Source organism: Acomys russatus, chromosome 20 (genome assembly GCF_903995435.1).
Source record: "Acomys russatus chromosome 20, mAcoRus1.1, whole genome shotgun sequence".
Taxonomy (NCBI): domain Eukaryota; kingdom Metazoa; phylum Chordata; class Mammalia; order Rodentia; family Muridae; genus Acomys; species Acomys russatus.
Genome location: NC_067156.1, coordinates 55,856,107 through 55,873,215, shown reverse-complemented (window position 1 = coordinate 55,873,215; position 17,109 = coordinate 55,856,107). Strand labels below are relative to the sequence as shown.

The window sequence follows — 17,109 nt, the reverse complement described above, 5'->3', positions numbered from 1 at the left end:
GGCCTGAATGAGGACAGATAGTGGCACAATTTGACATAAGCTTGAGTTCACAATGCTTGAAAGAAACATTCCTCTGCCAGGAACATTTTCCTAACAGTTGAAGAATAATTCCTCCCAATCTTCGTTTAGCTGAGACTGGATTCACTTACATGTAAGGCTACAGCATAGGCAGAAAAATCACACACAAAAACTACTTGGCCAAGTTCATTGACCCCCTGAGGCAAAGCTGAGCTTTGCAAATGGCTCTCCCGTTTACACTCATGATTTATTCTTTGGTAGCTCTTGGGTTAGGATTATTTAAGGTCTTATTTCATGAAGTCTATACGCAAGGACAATCACTGTCCCACATGCAACTGTGGAAGCAATTCGGGCAGAGTAACAGGGACATTTTCTATCTTAAGGTAGCAGAAACCCCTCTACATTTTCCTTTGTCCCAAAATATCATTGATTCAAGCGTTTCTTTTGCTACGCAGGGAAAGGAACACGGATTTTACCAACCCTGTGTTTGCTGGTTCAAAAAGAAGGTAGTCACAGTTGTCAGGCTGTTCCGTGCTGTTGCTGCAACCTCACATCACTGTTTGGGAATGATTTTCCATTTTTCTTCTTTTGTTTATTCACAGGGAAAAAAAAACCTGCTTCCTCTAGCCTCTCTCAGTTCAGAGAGTTCAAACTGAATTTAAACAAGTAATTGACTTGTCACTGGGGGAAAAAAAAAGAAGGAACTCAATGCTGGGTTGTCTTCAGAGGAAAACCTCTGCCACAGAGAGGACCAGGCTTAACAGTTCAGGTTAGAACACACAGTGCACTCTCTCTCTCTCTCTCTCTCTCTCTCTCTCTCTCTCTCTCTTACACACACACACACACACACACACACACACAGGGTCAGAGCCCAGACAAACAAAATTCAAGAAAGGTAAAGTCGCTTTCAAAGACATGTTGAACAATTAATGCATGGCGTATACAATCTCCACAAGATGTCTGGCATCAAACCAAATGCAGCTAAACGTAGAACTAGAGCCAGTACAATAAACACTGTAGAATAAACAGAAATCCGTTTCCCCAGGGTATGCGTGAGGGTGTTTGGGAAAATGGCCTAGAACTGGCCCTGCTTAGGAACACACACAACTGGACTTTGCTGGCTGAGTCACAAAGTTAAATCTAAGTGCTGTGGCCATCTATGCTTTCCAGTGTTTTCTGCTGAGGCTTTACATGGCTATCTCTAAATATAATGTTATGTACAATTTTTCTCTTTCTAGTGTTTGAATCAATAGAGATACACATCACCAGATTTGTTTTTAATAAACGTCTTAAAACAGTTCCTATAAATACATTTCCTGTGACAGAGTGATCTTGATTTTATGAGTACCATCCTCTCAAAAAAAAAAAAAAAAAAATCTAACAACCAAAATATTTGGCAACTGCGCGGGCATATTAGTGATATGATGTCATAGTCAGCATTTTCTTATGGTAGATGCAACTGGCAAGCTGTGGGAATGGAATATATACTTAAAAAAATTCCTTTGGGCCATAAGGAAATTAAAATGCCCAAGCCTTAACTAAAAATTTGACAATTCAGCTGTGTAAGATGTAAAACTAATAATTAACATATAAAATTCACATCACTGGTTCCCCTAAAGTTAAAAACCACAACAGCTTATATTTGTGGTAACACGTAATGTGACATATAATGTCTTCGTGCACATGCACGTAATATACAATGTCTAACATATCATCTTTTAATGCACAGGGCAACAGAATCCTTCACTTTATCTTACTGTTTCACAGACACCTTTGCCTGCTCATCTATGTGATTCTGCTGCTACAATCCTACATGAAGTTTGCCGGAGAGGTGCTTTAAAATTCACTGGTACCAATTACGGCGTGTAGGGGAATGTCTAAGAGACAGCATACAAAAGTCTTAGCTGAGTAGCAACCCCAACAATTGCAATTCAGACACAAGTCTTTTTGGAAATGAGTTGGATAAGCCCAATATTTAAGATCACAGATTTAAACCCTGACCAATTTAGACCCCAAGCCATTTACTTCAACACCTATTTTATTTACTGTCTTTAACTATTGTCCTAGTTACATGGGATATTCTTTAAGAAGGGATTATTAAAGGGATAATATTTATAAACTCATGGGAATTTACTCATATTTCAAATTAAAGGTAATAATAATTCAACAGTGGCTCATTCATACAATTGGATGATTGTTAAACTCCTAAAACTGCACTCCCAAAGGCTCATGTATCTGTATACATTGTGTGTGTGTGTGTGTGTGTGTGTGTGTGTGTGTGTGTGTGTGTGTAAGCTTGCGTGCATATAGCAGCGCACACACACATTTACTTGCCTGTGCCAATCAGTACAGCTGAACTTGGCCTTTGTGAAAGCTTTGACCGGTTCCTTTTGGCCCAACTATCCCACTCGGATTAAGATCAACCCAAATGTAAGTTCAAAGTCCAAAATGAGAACAGTTCATCAATGGCTGGTTTCACCCAACTCCATTCTTTACTATTTTAAAATGAAGTTTTGCTCCTCTGTTGCCCAAGTCTTTTTGAGAGCACCACATACCAATTTTAAAAGCACTGAAATCCTTTTCCTTCAGAGGGCCCAGGCAAAGGAAAAAAAATAATAAACTAAACCTCCAGATGGCAAGTATAAACCTTCTGCTGGGGTTATACACAGATACCAGACACTTTTCCCCACTTAAATAAAGCTTTTCTGTTGGGGGGGGGCTTGAAGAAAACCACACAACACAAATAACTTATAATATTGTTCCATGCACAAATGGATTCTTTAAACCCCCCCCCCCTTTCCTTTTTTGGCTTAAAAAATAAGCTTATATAATCTACTCCATCAGATGTGTCAGTTTTAAGTTTTTGGTCTATTTTAACCTTTTATCTCCTCTCCACTACCCATGGTTTCCAACTTAATACGACTTTAGATAGCACAAAACCTCAGTCGGGAGAGAAACTTACCCCCAATTTTCTCTCAGGCTAACTTGAGCTTTCTCAGTTTTCTTCATAATCTGCTTCTTCCAACCATTTGAAAGCAAAAAGAATTTGCCAAAAGTCTTTTCTAAATTGTTATTATTTTTAAATAGTACAGTCTCATAAGTTTACCTGCCTGCAAACTTTCTCTCTGGGAGGGAGCTACTTTCAGAAGCTTTGAAAAGCATCGATGGTTCTATACTGGGGGAGAAGGAAGAAGGCGGCAACACTAGCATCCTAGGACTTGCAGACGATAAATATTTCAGGCACCGAGAAAGATGCGGCAGTCCTACACAACTTCGAAAACAATGCTCCCCGCCTAGAATGCTCATCCCTGTGACCATAAAACTTGTCCCCGATGCCCCTCAAAGCCCGAGTTCGCTTACCGCTTTCCCATTATAGTAGTACATCAAAGAGTTGCCGCCCATGCCCGGGATGGTGTATGCGCAGTACATGGCCTCGGATTCTTTTTTCTCGTCAGTACCACTCTAACAACTTTTATTTCAAACTCGCTGTCCCTTTTTTCACAACAATTCCTTCAGTTGCATTTTCCCATATGGCCGGGCCAAGCGTGGTGAATATGCAAAGCAGGAAGAGACCATTCCTGGCGGGCGGGGGAGGCCCCGGCGCTGCTGTCAGACGCTCAAGTTCGCGCAGGCTGGAAGGCGGCCCGGCCTGTGCAGCGCGGCAGCCGAGCACTCGAGATCGCTTCAACTTTTCCGAGGGGTTTTTATCAGTTCAGTTCCTCAAATAATGCCGATTCCTACAAATTCCTGCAGGCTTCACCTCGCTTGCGCTCTCTCTCTCTCTCTCTCTCTCTCTCTCTCTCTCTCTCTCTCTCTCTCTCTCTCTCTCTCTCTCTCGCTCTCTCTCTCTCTCTCTCCCCTCTCCTCTCTCCCTCCCTCTCTCTCCCTCCCTCCCTTTCTCTTCCTCTATCTCTGTCTCTTTTTCTCTCTTTTTTTGTTTTAGGCACCCCTTTTCTACTCTAAAATTTCCACTCAACTGCCTTAGGGTAAAAGTGGAACAGGGTCCATTATTGCGCAGAATACAAATGCGGTTAATTGACTCCCCCTCTCTCTCTCTCCCTCTCTTTCTTTTTTGTTTTAATTTGATTAAAAAGCGAGTGGCAGGAAGGGAATCGTACGATGCACATCTAATAACTCTGCCATCTGTCTCTGCTGCTGGCTAGCTCCCAGCATTGTACGCAGCTGCCTGAGAACTCGATTCGGGGGGAGGCGGGGAGCGTAGTGGAGGAAGGAAAAAAAAAAAAAAAAAAACCAACATGTCTCTGACCTCGCTCAAACAGAGAGAGGGGGCAGTGTTTTCTGGCTGCTTGGTCAACAACCTACAAAACCGGGTTGCGGAAAGAAACAGAGTAACGGAGCGGCCAGCCCAGGGCTGTGCAAGTCCCAGGCTCTTAGAGAGGGTGGCAGCCCACGGATGAACTTCACCTTGCCACGCTGCAGCCGGCTGCGTGGTCAAAAGCGAGCTAGCTGGATGCCAGGAGGCCAAGCTTCCTCTCCTTGGGGCTGAGCACCCCAAACCCACACACTCTGCAGTCTGGAGTGCTGTGGCAATGGAGAACCCAGCTGCAACTTAAGCTTGTTTGTTTTTTGTTTTTTTTTTTTTTCCCTGGGTTCTCAGGCAAGTTTATTGGTTAAGTCCGAATCTACCAATAGCTCGCAGCTGTCAATTCCTAAAAAAGCACCTTAGAGACCATGTTTTCAGAGTTTTGTCTCACCCCAGGAGCCTGATTTCTGCATAAATAATTTAACAAGCGTTCCACGCACGTTTTTGTAAACTTAAATTTTACTAAACTTTAGAAAAAACGGAAACCTTTCTCCACTTTATTGATCACCACCGAACAATAGAATTGCAAGGTTTCTAGCAAGAACGGGGATATTTTTATTGTCTTTTGAAAAATACATCAACTAACAAAAGGGGAGTTTGAAAAAAAAAAAAAAGAAAGAGCTTGGGGGGTGAGGGGGGGGGAGATGGGCTGACTTGAGCTTGCCAAATTCAGAGCATCACAGGAAAGGAGGGCCTCTGGGAATTGATCCCAAATGAAACTAAATCATTTGCATATGCCGAGGCAAATGCCACCAAGCACACATCTACTCTTCAGAGTCAACTTTAATAATGCAAAGCACCTATTTCCTTACAACTCAACATGGCAACAAAACACATACAGTATTAATAGACAACGAGGAGCTGCAGTGGACTGAGGAGCAGAGCCTTAGCAAAGAGTAGAAAGTTTCAAACACACACACACACACACACACACACACACACACACACACACACACACACACGGCCCAGAGGTTTGTCTAACTCACTTGCTTTGCATTGATTCGAAAGGTCCCCAGAGGTTTGTGTAAACAGTACTTGAATTATAATCACACATTTCATTCAAATTTCATGCTTTGAGGATTTTTTCCTCATTAGAACAGTTAGTTGTCAATCTGACAGGATCCCATTTGTACCCTTTAAACCACCCTCAGAGTTAATACCCAAGGCCAGGCTGTCCACTACCAGAGGACAGTGTGTAAAAAACCAGAAGCTGCAGAGATGCTGGAATTTGGAGAGAGAAGGTGAGGTATGCTTATTATTAACCGTCCTGTGTTGTTCTCATGGAAACCCCTTACTTAGGGGACCATCTCTAGATCTTACCTCATGTTCTGGATGTGGCTGCTAAGAGCCCTGGACTATTTTCATAAATAATTATCTTTTTTTATCTACATGAAATCTCTTTCCTTGCACACTTTGCAAATACATAAATGACTCTCCATTCACTGCATATAAACTCATATAGCCCATGTGATGGGCTATAATTGATAGTATTAAAATTGAGGGTCTTGTTTCTTTAAGAAGAGTACAACTAAATATTTTAACTTGATAAGGTGAAATAGACTTTAAGGTCTTTTGGTTTGGTGTGTGGAAGTAAAAACAAAATAGGATTACAGCCAAAGCTTTTAGGATTCATTAGCAAAAAAAAAAAAAAAAAAAAAAAAAAAAAAGGATTCTAACATTTCAAAAGACCATATTTTGTATTGGTTAATAAAGACGTACAACTTTGAAGAGTTGTTTACGAATGATGCCCAGCGAGGTGGGGTGCACTGTCCTCCAGTGGTGTGTGGGTTTCGGTTAGCTGCCCTCGGAGTACATATCAGTCACAGAACTCAAGTCAGTGCCTTGTCAACTGAGACAGTTCTTCAATCTCAGACTTTGAAGTTGTCCTTGCGACAGAAATATCGTTCGTGAGAAATTTTGAGTGTGATGCGTGGGGAGTGAGCACAGAACGGCTGAAGCTGTGTGCAAGAACCCATGTGTTTGATAATAGTTTTGAAAGAAGCCTGGATTTTAAGCAGCCAGTTTATAAGGGACCCTGAACAGGCCTTCTACTGGTTTGCATCAGTGTACATCTAATGAGCATGAGCTCAGCAAAAAGGCCCCTTTTATAACTGGAATGACAGCCAGGCTAAGCAGTGGGCCAGCACTCTCTCTGTTCCTTAAGTACCAAGCATCATTGGGGATGCAGCAGATAAGGAAACTAGCCATCAATATTTTTTAAATAAACGTATTACTGAAAGATGTCAATATCATTTCTTTTTTCTTCTAGAATCCAGTTAACAATTTGTTTTTTAGTTTTTTTCCTATTCTTTGATAGGATACACTTGAGGTGAAGCACATTTGGTGCCTGCAACAAACATGTCACAGGAAACTGACTACTGGTTTTGTTTTGTTTAATATGCCCAGAAAGGTAGACAGATATTCAGTAAGATCTTGGGGGGTGGGGTGAACGAATTGCGTCCCTGAACAAGTGACTACTCAAATCCTTGAGTAGTTCTTGAGAGCAGACCCTTGGCCTTGGCTCATATATTCGTGCATCCATTCCACAAACGTTTTTCAAATGATCCCAGCTTCCAGTTAAGGTCCAAATCGGACTCAGGTAGGTCAACACTCTAGTTAACAAAGACACGACAGTGTACCCAAGTGGTACAAGCAGACCCCTGCACACAATGAAAATTATGACAAATGATTACTACTTTAATTCAAGTAGGAACAATCATATATATTTTAAAGACTTGGGAAACAAACCTTTACAAGTAAAACAAAACAACAAAACTCCAAACCACAGAGCACATTAAAGCCAATTCTATCCTATTCTCCCAGAAAAATAACTGCAAACTTATATAACAGCAGAGATCAAATAAACCTATACACACATACATGTCTGCTAAGTGGGGTGGCTCTGAATATGAGGTAAACAATGGATGGATGGATGGATGGATGGATGGATGGATGGATGGATGACAGTCACATGGAAGGCATGCCATGCCCCTATCATATAACTTGGTAGAAAATGACAACTCTATGTCCTTGTTTAAGTTACTGATGACTGAAAAGTTTGTGTATTTGGAAGCCTTGCCCCTTTATTATTTATCTTCAATGCTGGTCCATTTTATGTAGGGGAATTAGGTAAACACCATGAATTGAAAGATGGAGATATCCATCAATCCAATGATTAACAGCAAGAAATGAATAGCCAAGACAGTATATAAGCAGGGTGGTGGTGGTGCACATCTTTAATCCCAGAACTTGGATCTCGGTGAGTTCCAGGCCAGCCTGGTCTACAGAGTGAGTTCCAGGACAGCCATGGCTATATAGAAAAACTCTGTTTCAACCCTCCCCCAAAGACTGTACTTAAAATAACTACATTTGGCAAAGATCTTTCCCACTGATTTTCTTGATGAGAAGACAGTACTTGATACACCTACAAGGATAAACAATTTAAAGAGCAGAGACCTTCACTTGTTTATTTTTACAGCAGGTATCCTGTGAGAGGTATTTCCATTCTCCCTTTCAAGACAGAGACTTGAAACTGAAAAGCCTTAGATGATGTTTCATGAACCAAAATGAGACTGCATCAATGGAACCAACGAAATCAGAATGTGAACAAAGTTATGGCACACAGTTATCACCCCCACAGGAGGATTGCACTATCAGTATCAGACTGACACCATTGCTACTCTGCAGCAGAGGGGCCCTGGCCAAGTCAGACGCCTTAGATGTGGGTGCTAGCTTTACCCTTTGTGTCAAAATTGACTCCTTCTACAGCTCAAAGGAGAGAAGACAGTTCTCTCTCGGCAGATCAGCTGTGTGTTATAATGAGAGAGCATTTCTTCTCTCTCTGCTTCTTCCTTGCAAGAAAATAAGCACCACCCTGAAGGGTCTTAGGTCCTGGAAGTTTACAAACAAGAAAAAATAAAATAAAAATTTTAAAAAGGAAGCAAAAGAAAAAAGTTACAAAGCCAAATTAAACTCTTCATTACCAAGCAGATAACCTAATCACACTAAGTCTAGAAACTTGAGACTGTTAATCTGAGAAATATGTATATGCCATGAGATATTTAACACTGACTTCTGGTGACTCCTGAGGATTCAAAAGTATCTTTAACCAAAAAATTTCTATATCCAAAGTTAGAGCAGCAAATCTTGCCACAGAAGTAGGAGGACTTTATCTGAGCTAAGCAGAACCACTGAGAAAACAGGTCATTAGTGAATGCAGCTGATTCATATCATTGGCTCTCCAGCAGGAGTCACTGTAAAGGAGAAATTTACCTCCTAAACTAAGTGGATGTGGGTCTTTACTTCCTAACTACTTACACGTGGACTGCTCTATTATTGAATAAGCTCTGATGGTTTATGGTAATTAGGGGTTAATGTTTAATATCCAAATTAAAATGCAGTGACAAAAATTCTATTGGGCGTGGTGACATAATTACCAAATAACGAGCTAGGTATACAGAGAATCTCAGACAAACAGACATGAACAGTCAGTCTCTCTCCCTCGCTCTCCCTCTCTTTACTGACCCCCACCTCTACCTCTCTCCCTCTTTCTGTCTTTTCTCATTTGCTGGGAGGACCATAACCTGAGATAGTTTTACAATTGAGAAGTGAACTCTGGTAAACCACTGTCTACATCTATTTCTGTCTTGATATTGAGATGTTTAGAATGTAAAATATTCTATGTGCTCTTAAAAAGCAATAAAGAGTCCTACTTTAAAAAATATTTTCTTGGGGGCTCCAGAGATTGCTCAGTGGTCAAAAGCACATATTGCTCAACTTGAGGGCTGAATTCCATTCCTAGCACCTACTTCAGGTGGCTCACCATTGTCTGAAACTACAGTTCCAGTGGATCCAAACCCTACGGCCTCTGTGAGCCTCTGCATTCAGGTGCACCCTCACAACACACACACACACACACACACACACACACACACACACACACACACACACACGTGTGTGTGCACACAATATAATAAAAATAAAATTTTAAAAATTTTCCCTCACTAGAATCCTAACTTCAGCCACTAAGCTCATCTATTAAGAGACTATATTTAAATAAATACTCTTTCAGGATAAAATGAATTTATTTAATATAAATAAATGTGATACTAATAACTCTTGGATATGGGCTAGCAAGATGGCCCAGCACATAAGTGATCGAGACAACAGCCTGATTTCCTGAGTGTGATCCCTGGTATTCACATGTTGGAGAAACTCGATTTCTGCAAACTGTGCTCTGACTTCAGCATACACACTGTGGCAGGTACACATACATATATGCATGCACACACAATAAAGAAATGAATGTCAAAAAATAAAATACATAAGAATTCTCAGATAGTCGGGCATGGTGGCACACGCCTTTAATCCCAGCACTTGGGAGGCAGAGTAGGTGGATCAATATGAGTTCGAGGCCAGCCTGGTCTACAAAGTGAATCCAGGACAGCCAAGGCAGCACAGAGAGACCCTGTCTCGGGGGAAAAAAAAAAAAAGAATTCTCAGATAAAGTAAAAGCCATCACAATCATTTCAGTGACAGGAAAAGGCTCTCATGGCATAATAATCTTAAATTAATATAGGCTACTGGATACTCAGGTTTAGTTTGGAAGTAGCTTTTACTACGCACATATATCAAAACAGTAGCAGAGACTATGAAATTGGCTTTCTACTGTGGCTTCCTAGATCTGAGTCCCTATGTAATCTTCAACTCGATTCTTTTATGGCTTGGGTTCCTGTGTAGACATTCAAATAGCTTATGACATGACCAAATATTTATTTTCTTCATGGCTGGACAGATAGCTTGCAGCCACACTGATTGTAAGTACTTCACATACATTACTAAAGAAAGCTGTGAAGGGTGTTTGTTTTGAGCCAGACTTGCTCCATAAATGTTGACTTACACCACTGGGCTACATTTTTCCTCCTCAGGAAAAAAGCGCCTCGCTATCCATTGTGTAGTATTATTAGCAACAGCACCGACAGGTTACTTAGGAAACATACAGCAGCACGCAGGACCAAGGTGCAAACCAAGTTCCGGTGTGAACGTCTTCTGGCTGGACTTACCGTCCCCCTCCTCTACTTCCTTCACCTTTCTGTGGTAAAGAACTCCCTAAGTATGCCTTTCTTTTACATCCCAGATCTCAACAGCTGTGAAATTCACTAAGCCAGCGGTAGGATGCCTTTCTTCTTACAGATGAGCCAGCCTGAGCTAACCCACCAAATAATAAGATAATGCTGGGCATCAGCTTGCAAGCCCAGACGACACAGATGGGTCAGATCCTGGCGGAAACTGTAGGCTGGCCTCGGATGCCTGTTCATACCTCATCTCCTCAAGGTCACACAAGTGTGAGTAATTTCAATACTGGGACACACCAGCAAGCCTCTCAAATATGAAGCGAATTCATGAGAGGTAACACAAACAAGGCTTCTGAAGACTGAGAGACGACATCTTCTTTAAGGAGAGGAAATTCATTTTGCTTTTTTTCCCCCCCTGGGCCATCAGCCTCTTCCCCCTGGGTGTATAGAAAATGTCCTTTGTTTTGTTTTGTTTTTAAGTCATTTGTCTGAACACAGTGTGATCCATAGCCAGTCTCTAAGCATCATATGCAAACAAACCGCTTCTATTTTGGTACAATGAGGAAGCATCACACTGGACAATGTGAAAACAGAGGCTGAGGAAGTCGACTCAGATTGCCGCACTTCCTAGACTGAGAGCTTGAGGGCATACCACAAATCTGAATTAAATAAAATGTGAAGACGACTGTATGCTCCTTCGTACTGATGCACAGGCTGAAAAAAATGCCCCCAAGTTAAAAGGAAAATCCTGAGTCTGTCTACTTGTTAGGTTAAAGAATTGCTTTTGAAAACTTTTTTTTCCCTAACTAAAACTGGATTGATGAAGCTCATTGGAATTCGTACACAGGATGAACAACAGAGCAACACACTTTAAAAAAACTTACGAATAGATATTTGGCTTTCCAGCACATTGCTCAATAATGGGGCGGGGGGGGGGGGCTAGTATCACAATGAAAGTAATTTTCATTCAAAATAGACTAATTGTCTAGGGCTTGTGAACCCCCTCTGGAGTGGAATTCTAGCAATTTCCTGAGGTTTCTGTTGATTACATTTAATAGTTTGACATCATTGAGCAAGTAGAACAGCAAATTGCTGGACAGAGAACAAACAACTTGCAAATACGGTAGAGGCAATCTCTGACAATGCCTGTAATAAAAAATATAGGTAATAAGAACGAGAAAACTTTAAAATGAAGAATGTACAAGGACCACATCATGTTGTCGTTCACGTGGCTCCTTCATGTTTCTGTTTTATAAAGATTCTGCTTAAAATGCTCTTTTGTGTAACTGGAAGATAATCACTTTGTGCTAGAGTTGACTGCATTTTGAAGGAGGAAACAGGAAGAGATTATGGCTAGCCTCCCTAAGGGCAGTGGAATGGGTCACAATGGTCAGTGAGTCATCCCTGTTTTAAATGCTGTGCTCCTCAGCTCTAAGTGGCCTGGAAGTGACCTTTGGTTCTGTCAGTCTTAAGTCCTCATTCTACACATAAGCCCAGGTATGGCCATGACAACACAGGTGAGATGTCTTGCATCCTCTTCCTCAACCTTCCAGGCAAATCTCCCGAGTATGTCAGAAGAAAGGTTTTGTAATAGCTAAGGCACGATTAAGGAAAAACCCTGGGCCTCTCATAGTACACTGAATCAAGTGAATGAGCATTTATCTAACACAAATAACGTTAAAATAAAAATTGCTCAGTAGAAGTTCGATGTTGCCATGTGCTGACTTTTAACACTAGATCAATTTACGCGAGCCTGTTGAGTGAGGGCCGCCCTGACAGAATGGAATATGCAGTGGGGATTTTACCTCTCTTTTTTTATGGACAAGAAAAAGTGCATACTAAAAAGGGGTTAGTAGACTCTTTTAAAAGTTACTTTTATATTTATTTAGTGTGTGTGTGTGTGTGTGTGTGTGTGTGTGTGTCCGTCCGTGCGTGTGTGTGTCGGTGCGTGTATGTGTGCGTGCGTGCACGCACATGTACATGTGTGTAGTGGACAACTTATAAAAGACTATTCTCTCCTACCACCATGTAAATTCTAGGGACTGAACCCATGTCACTAGGCTTTACTGCTGAGCCATCCTCCAAGCTTGGCATTATTATGGTAACAAATGGCTTCCCAATCTGTGACATGAAAAGTTACTTTTATTTTGCTTGACATACATTCATTCCCCAAAACATCAGCATAAGTGGTCAACTCTTTTACCCTTAGTCCTCTATTACAGAATATGGTACACACTTTGACATCCTTTCAGACCCAGCAAGTCATGTCTGGTTACCACATGTCCTTAATGCCATCATAAGGACATGTGACTATGGAAAGGGAGGGACTAAAAAAACTTGGGAATTTGTCAGATTTACCCATTTAGTATAGACACCATGTACCTTCGGAGTTATTAGCGATTCTAAGTTGCATATAATTAGTGGTTTCTCATGTCTTTGATATCAAAAAATATATATATTTACCTCATAAAACATGTATTTTTTCTATAATCCTTCCTAAGAATTATACATTTCTGTATAGAAAAGTAGTTCAAGCATGAAATGTTTATCTATTTTATAATGAAAATGATTAAATATGAAAAAGGAAAAAATAAGTTGACTGTGCTTGTGTTACTTAAAGACTTTCATGCTGGGCAATCATGGTGGCACATATGCCTTTAATCCCAGCACTCAAGGGGCAGGCAGGTCTTCTCTATGAGTTGGAGGCCAGCCTGGTCTACAGAGCAAGTTCCAAGACAGCCAGGGCTACACAGAGAAACCCTCTCTGAAAAACAAAACAAAACAAAAACAAAAACCCTTAAGCAAACCTAAAAGGTTTGGCTCTTCAGAAGAACATGTGTGTGGAGCTCTCCTTGCCTACCACCTGTACACGTGACCTCACTGGACAAGCCGCCATAGAATGTACAGAAAACACAACCGTAAACACTTGCTGAATTTCTAACTTGCTTTTGAAATCTGAACGAGATCGGGGCTTATCTACAGTTTTCTTCTTTATCAGGACTCACTGTCCTAGGGCTGAAAGCTCCCTCCATGCCCCAAATCACACACCTTTTGCTGTGCTCGTAATAAAGAGTCTCAGGAAGATGAACTCAGCAGGCTGAGTACAAAAGCAATGGGAAGACACTTCCATCTCCCACCAAGTCGAGCCTCTCAGATCATCCCTGTGATGTTCAGGGAACAGATTGTGGCCACGATGTGTGCCGGCTCTGGTGATGGGTGGACATTTCCAGATAGTTCTGGGATGAGTGTGTTAGTCCACAAATATTGCATAACATGAACTGCTAGTAAATAAATCAAGGCTCTGCCGATGTCGCAGACACATAAATGGACCTCTAACACATTTGTTCACCGGATGAAGAAAGAAAGAAACAAAACATAGATTCATTTCCCTTCTCTCCGCAATGACAGAAATCAAGTCCAGAGGTCTGGAGAGATACAGGTGACGGCACCTGCTTTCAGCCTGACTGCCAGAATTCACATGGCACAAGGAGAAAACTAATTCATAAACGTTGCCCTTGACCTTCACAGGCAAAGCATGTTATGTGCATGGAATAAATGAATAAGTGAAATGCAAGTTTTTTTTTTTTTTAAAGAAAGAAACTGCCGGGTGTAGTTGTATACATATCTAGTTTCAGAACATGGGAGGGAGAAGCTAGCAGATCTCTGTAAGTTGAGGTCAGCATGGTCTATATAGTGAGTTCCAGAGCCACTGAGGCTACATACCCCGTCAAAAAAGAAGAAAGAAAAAAAAGAAAAAAGGAAAGAAAGAAAGAAAGAAAAAAGAGAAAAGGAAAGGAAAGGAAAGGAAAGGAAAATGAAAAAAGCATCCAAGTTCAGAGAGAAGATTTGCCAGATAAACACAGCTTAAGTAGCTGTGGCTTCAATTTGAGAATATATCTTCTTAAAAAAAAAAAAAAAAAAAAAAAGAACATAGTATTAAAGCCAATAAAAATTAAGAGCACCACATCTACTTTTATTGATAACACACAAGCATGATAACTATTCCAGTAGCTGTCAAATGTTCTAATTACTGATCTCCTAAGTCAGGTCTTTCACTTCTATTAATGAGCCTGTTCTACAGAGGTAAAGCAGGTTGTATTTGATGGGCTGGCAGAGAACCCTCATTCACCATCACCCCATCACCAAAGGGGGCTGGAAGGACCTGACCTGCCTTCTTTTCTGTGCAACAGTTAATAGTACCAACAAAATGCCAAAGACATGATATGGAAACATGCATTGTCACTTTGAGAGGTGACACTGATAAGTCACTTAGCATGTGTGATGCACACTCCTGCTCATTTCACGGAGTCTTTAGTGTTTCTTGGCAGGTCATCTCTCCTTATTTAATCTAGATCTTACCTTAAGCATTCCATCCCACACCTGTCCCCTTAGAGGGACACCTCTTCTCACATGGCTGCATGTTATTGCCCTTTGTTGTGGAGAGGAACAACGAAGAAACATTTTGAACACATCACTCTCATATATTTAACTTTGGCTTGTTTCTTTGGCCAAAACACTTGAATCCTCTAGATTCCAGGCATTATAGATAAAAAAAAAAAAAAAAAAAAAAAAAAAAAAAAAAAAAAACATTCATGTTATTTTGTCTCATTGTTAAACAGAAACATGCTGCTAACAAAGAAACCCAACAATAATTACTGTGACATATGGCTGGCTTTGCTTCTATGTTGCATGGTATGCTACCATGGGAGATGTGATTATATTATTTATGATGTAACTGCAATCACTGGATTTTTAGGAGTCATATAATCTCTGCATTTATTAGTCTACAATGAACATTACTGGTGCTAGGCCTCTTTAAAACATTATAAAAATCATGCTTGCTTGTAAAGACAACTGAGATCATCTTTGCCTAGGTCTTCATGATGGTTGCCCACTGACATGGAAGTCTAGCACTTGGTAGGGGTGTAATGATTATTTGTTATTTCTTGTATTTTTTTTTTACACAATACCTGATCCTTGAGAGGATTCCATTCTTGGTGGATTTATGATGATATGCAACAGTGACATCCATAGCTACTGACTGCTTAATGACAGTTTCTTAGCTTTTGAGGAGTTTAAACACCTTCTGATAATAATAATAAAAAAAAATTATATGATCCATTCCCAGTTAATCTCTCTGCTGTATTTTCTGCTGGAATTATAACTAGAACTTCTTACTAGAATTATACAAGAGCGGTAGTAACATTTTGTAAAGACAAACATGATACGAATATACAGGAGCATAACTCCTCTCAAGGGCTTACTAGCTCAATCTATCTAACATACAGGAAGTGTGTACACACAGCCATATACTCTCAGTAGCCCTCACTAAGGATTGTTATGGCAAAAAGCAAACACCCCACCAAGCTACTGTTCTATGGCTTAGTCTTGTAGAAAGTCTCTTAACTTATTGACGTCACAGCTGAAAACACCCAACAGCAATACAATACTTCAGAACTGTACAGGTTGCCTCTATAAATCCTAATTATCAGATGTTTGGAAGGAAATTGCCAAACTCTTAAACCTGACATGCCCAGCTGTCTGGAGAGATGCAAATTTCATTTAACTCTCATTTTATACTCTTATTTTTTTTCTTAAAAAAAAAAATCAAAACTGTTAATCATTTTGAATCAAAAAATGCATGAAATAACTTTTCATGATTGAGATATTTTGTCTTTATTATTTATGATTTTGCCACAACAACAACAGCAACAAAGTCCGGCAAAAACAGAACATCTCAACTCTCTTCTGCATCTTTAGACACGCCTCCATTGCTCTGAATGAAGCACAGGTGTTTCGTTTCATATCCAGCCCATGCTGCCGAGCTGCTTACCACATCGGCATTCACAATGCTGCTGCTGTGGAAGGGGACTCACGCCACAGCACCCTCCTGTGTGATTCACTTAATCTGGTTTCTGCCATCTCAACTTGTGATTACAACTGTTGTTGTTCTTTGGGAGGCTGCAAGGTCTCCATAAAGTTGAAAGGAAGATGAGCTTTATTTTCCAAGGAATATTGCTTTGCTCTCTGTTGTTGAGGTGGAAACACAGCTGTGCCTAGTAGCTTCAATGAAGTGAGGGACAGTCACAGAATAACTTTGCCTGGAGTTCACCAACTATTGGCTCCACGGAATTACATGCCCTCCTTAAGACTCACAACCACTTGCATTAATTGAAACCTGGAATTGGCACCAGGAAGTATTGATTTAGGTTGATCTCAAAAGTATTTCTTAGCTAATTTTACCCATTTTGCAGAGCAATATGTGAGGACTAAACCTATTTCCATTTTCTACATAATTGTTAATATATTATTTTTTCATAAATAAAATGGTAACAGTAGGAACAGCACCCAAATTATTTATTCAAATAAAAACATAATTAAGGGCATTATCTTCTAAAATTATTCATGTAAAGCATTCCTCACAGTAAAACAATATTTTATAAATACACTATTCTGGAATAACTCTTATTTATATTATGTAAGTTTTCTATTGATTACAATAAGTAATCATTCTATGATGGACCTGATCTGGGCTTTAGGCAGAATCTCCAATCACATTGTTGCAAGACTAATAAAAATAGATTAAGTGGAGCATTAAAACTCATAGGCTGAGACCCCCAGCTTAGAAAAGAAATCTCAGTCAGTGAGAAAGAAACAGCGCAACCTTTTGGTTACTTTAAGTGAGCGGCAAAT

General features: G+C 40.3%; 1 protein-coding gene across 19 annotated transcripts in view; it reads right to left on the bottom strand.

The window, feature by feature from the left end:
- Tcf4 (transcription factor 4) overlaps nt 1-17,109 on the bottom strand; it is a 336,672-nt gene that overhangs the window by 86,675 nt on the left and 232,888 nt on the right. For 2 of the 19 annotated variants that reach the window (XM_051163547.1, XM_051163544.1), the window contains exon 1: nt 3,379-3,786. The exons of 14 other annotated variants lie outside the window; for them this stretch is intronic. In XM_051163547.1, the coding sequence (XP_051019504.1) occupies nt 3,379-3,447 (69 nt within the window). In that variant the 5' untranslated portion in view covers nt 3,448-3,786. Of the gene's footprint in view, nt 1-2,980; nt 3,172-3,378; nt 3,787-17,109 lie in introns of those variants that run through there. 3 more of the 19 variants (XM_051163543.1, XM_051163542.1, XM_051163545.1) reach the window with 3 other exon arrangements.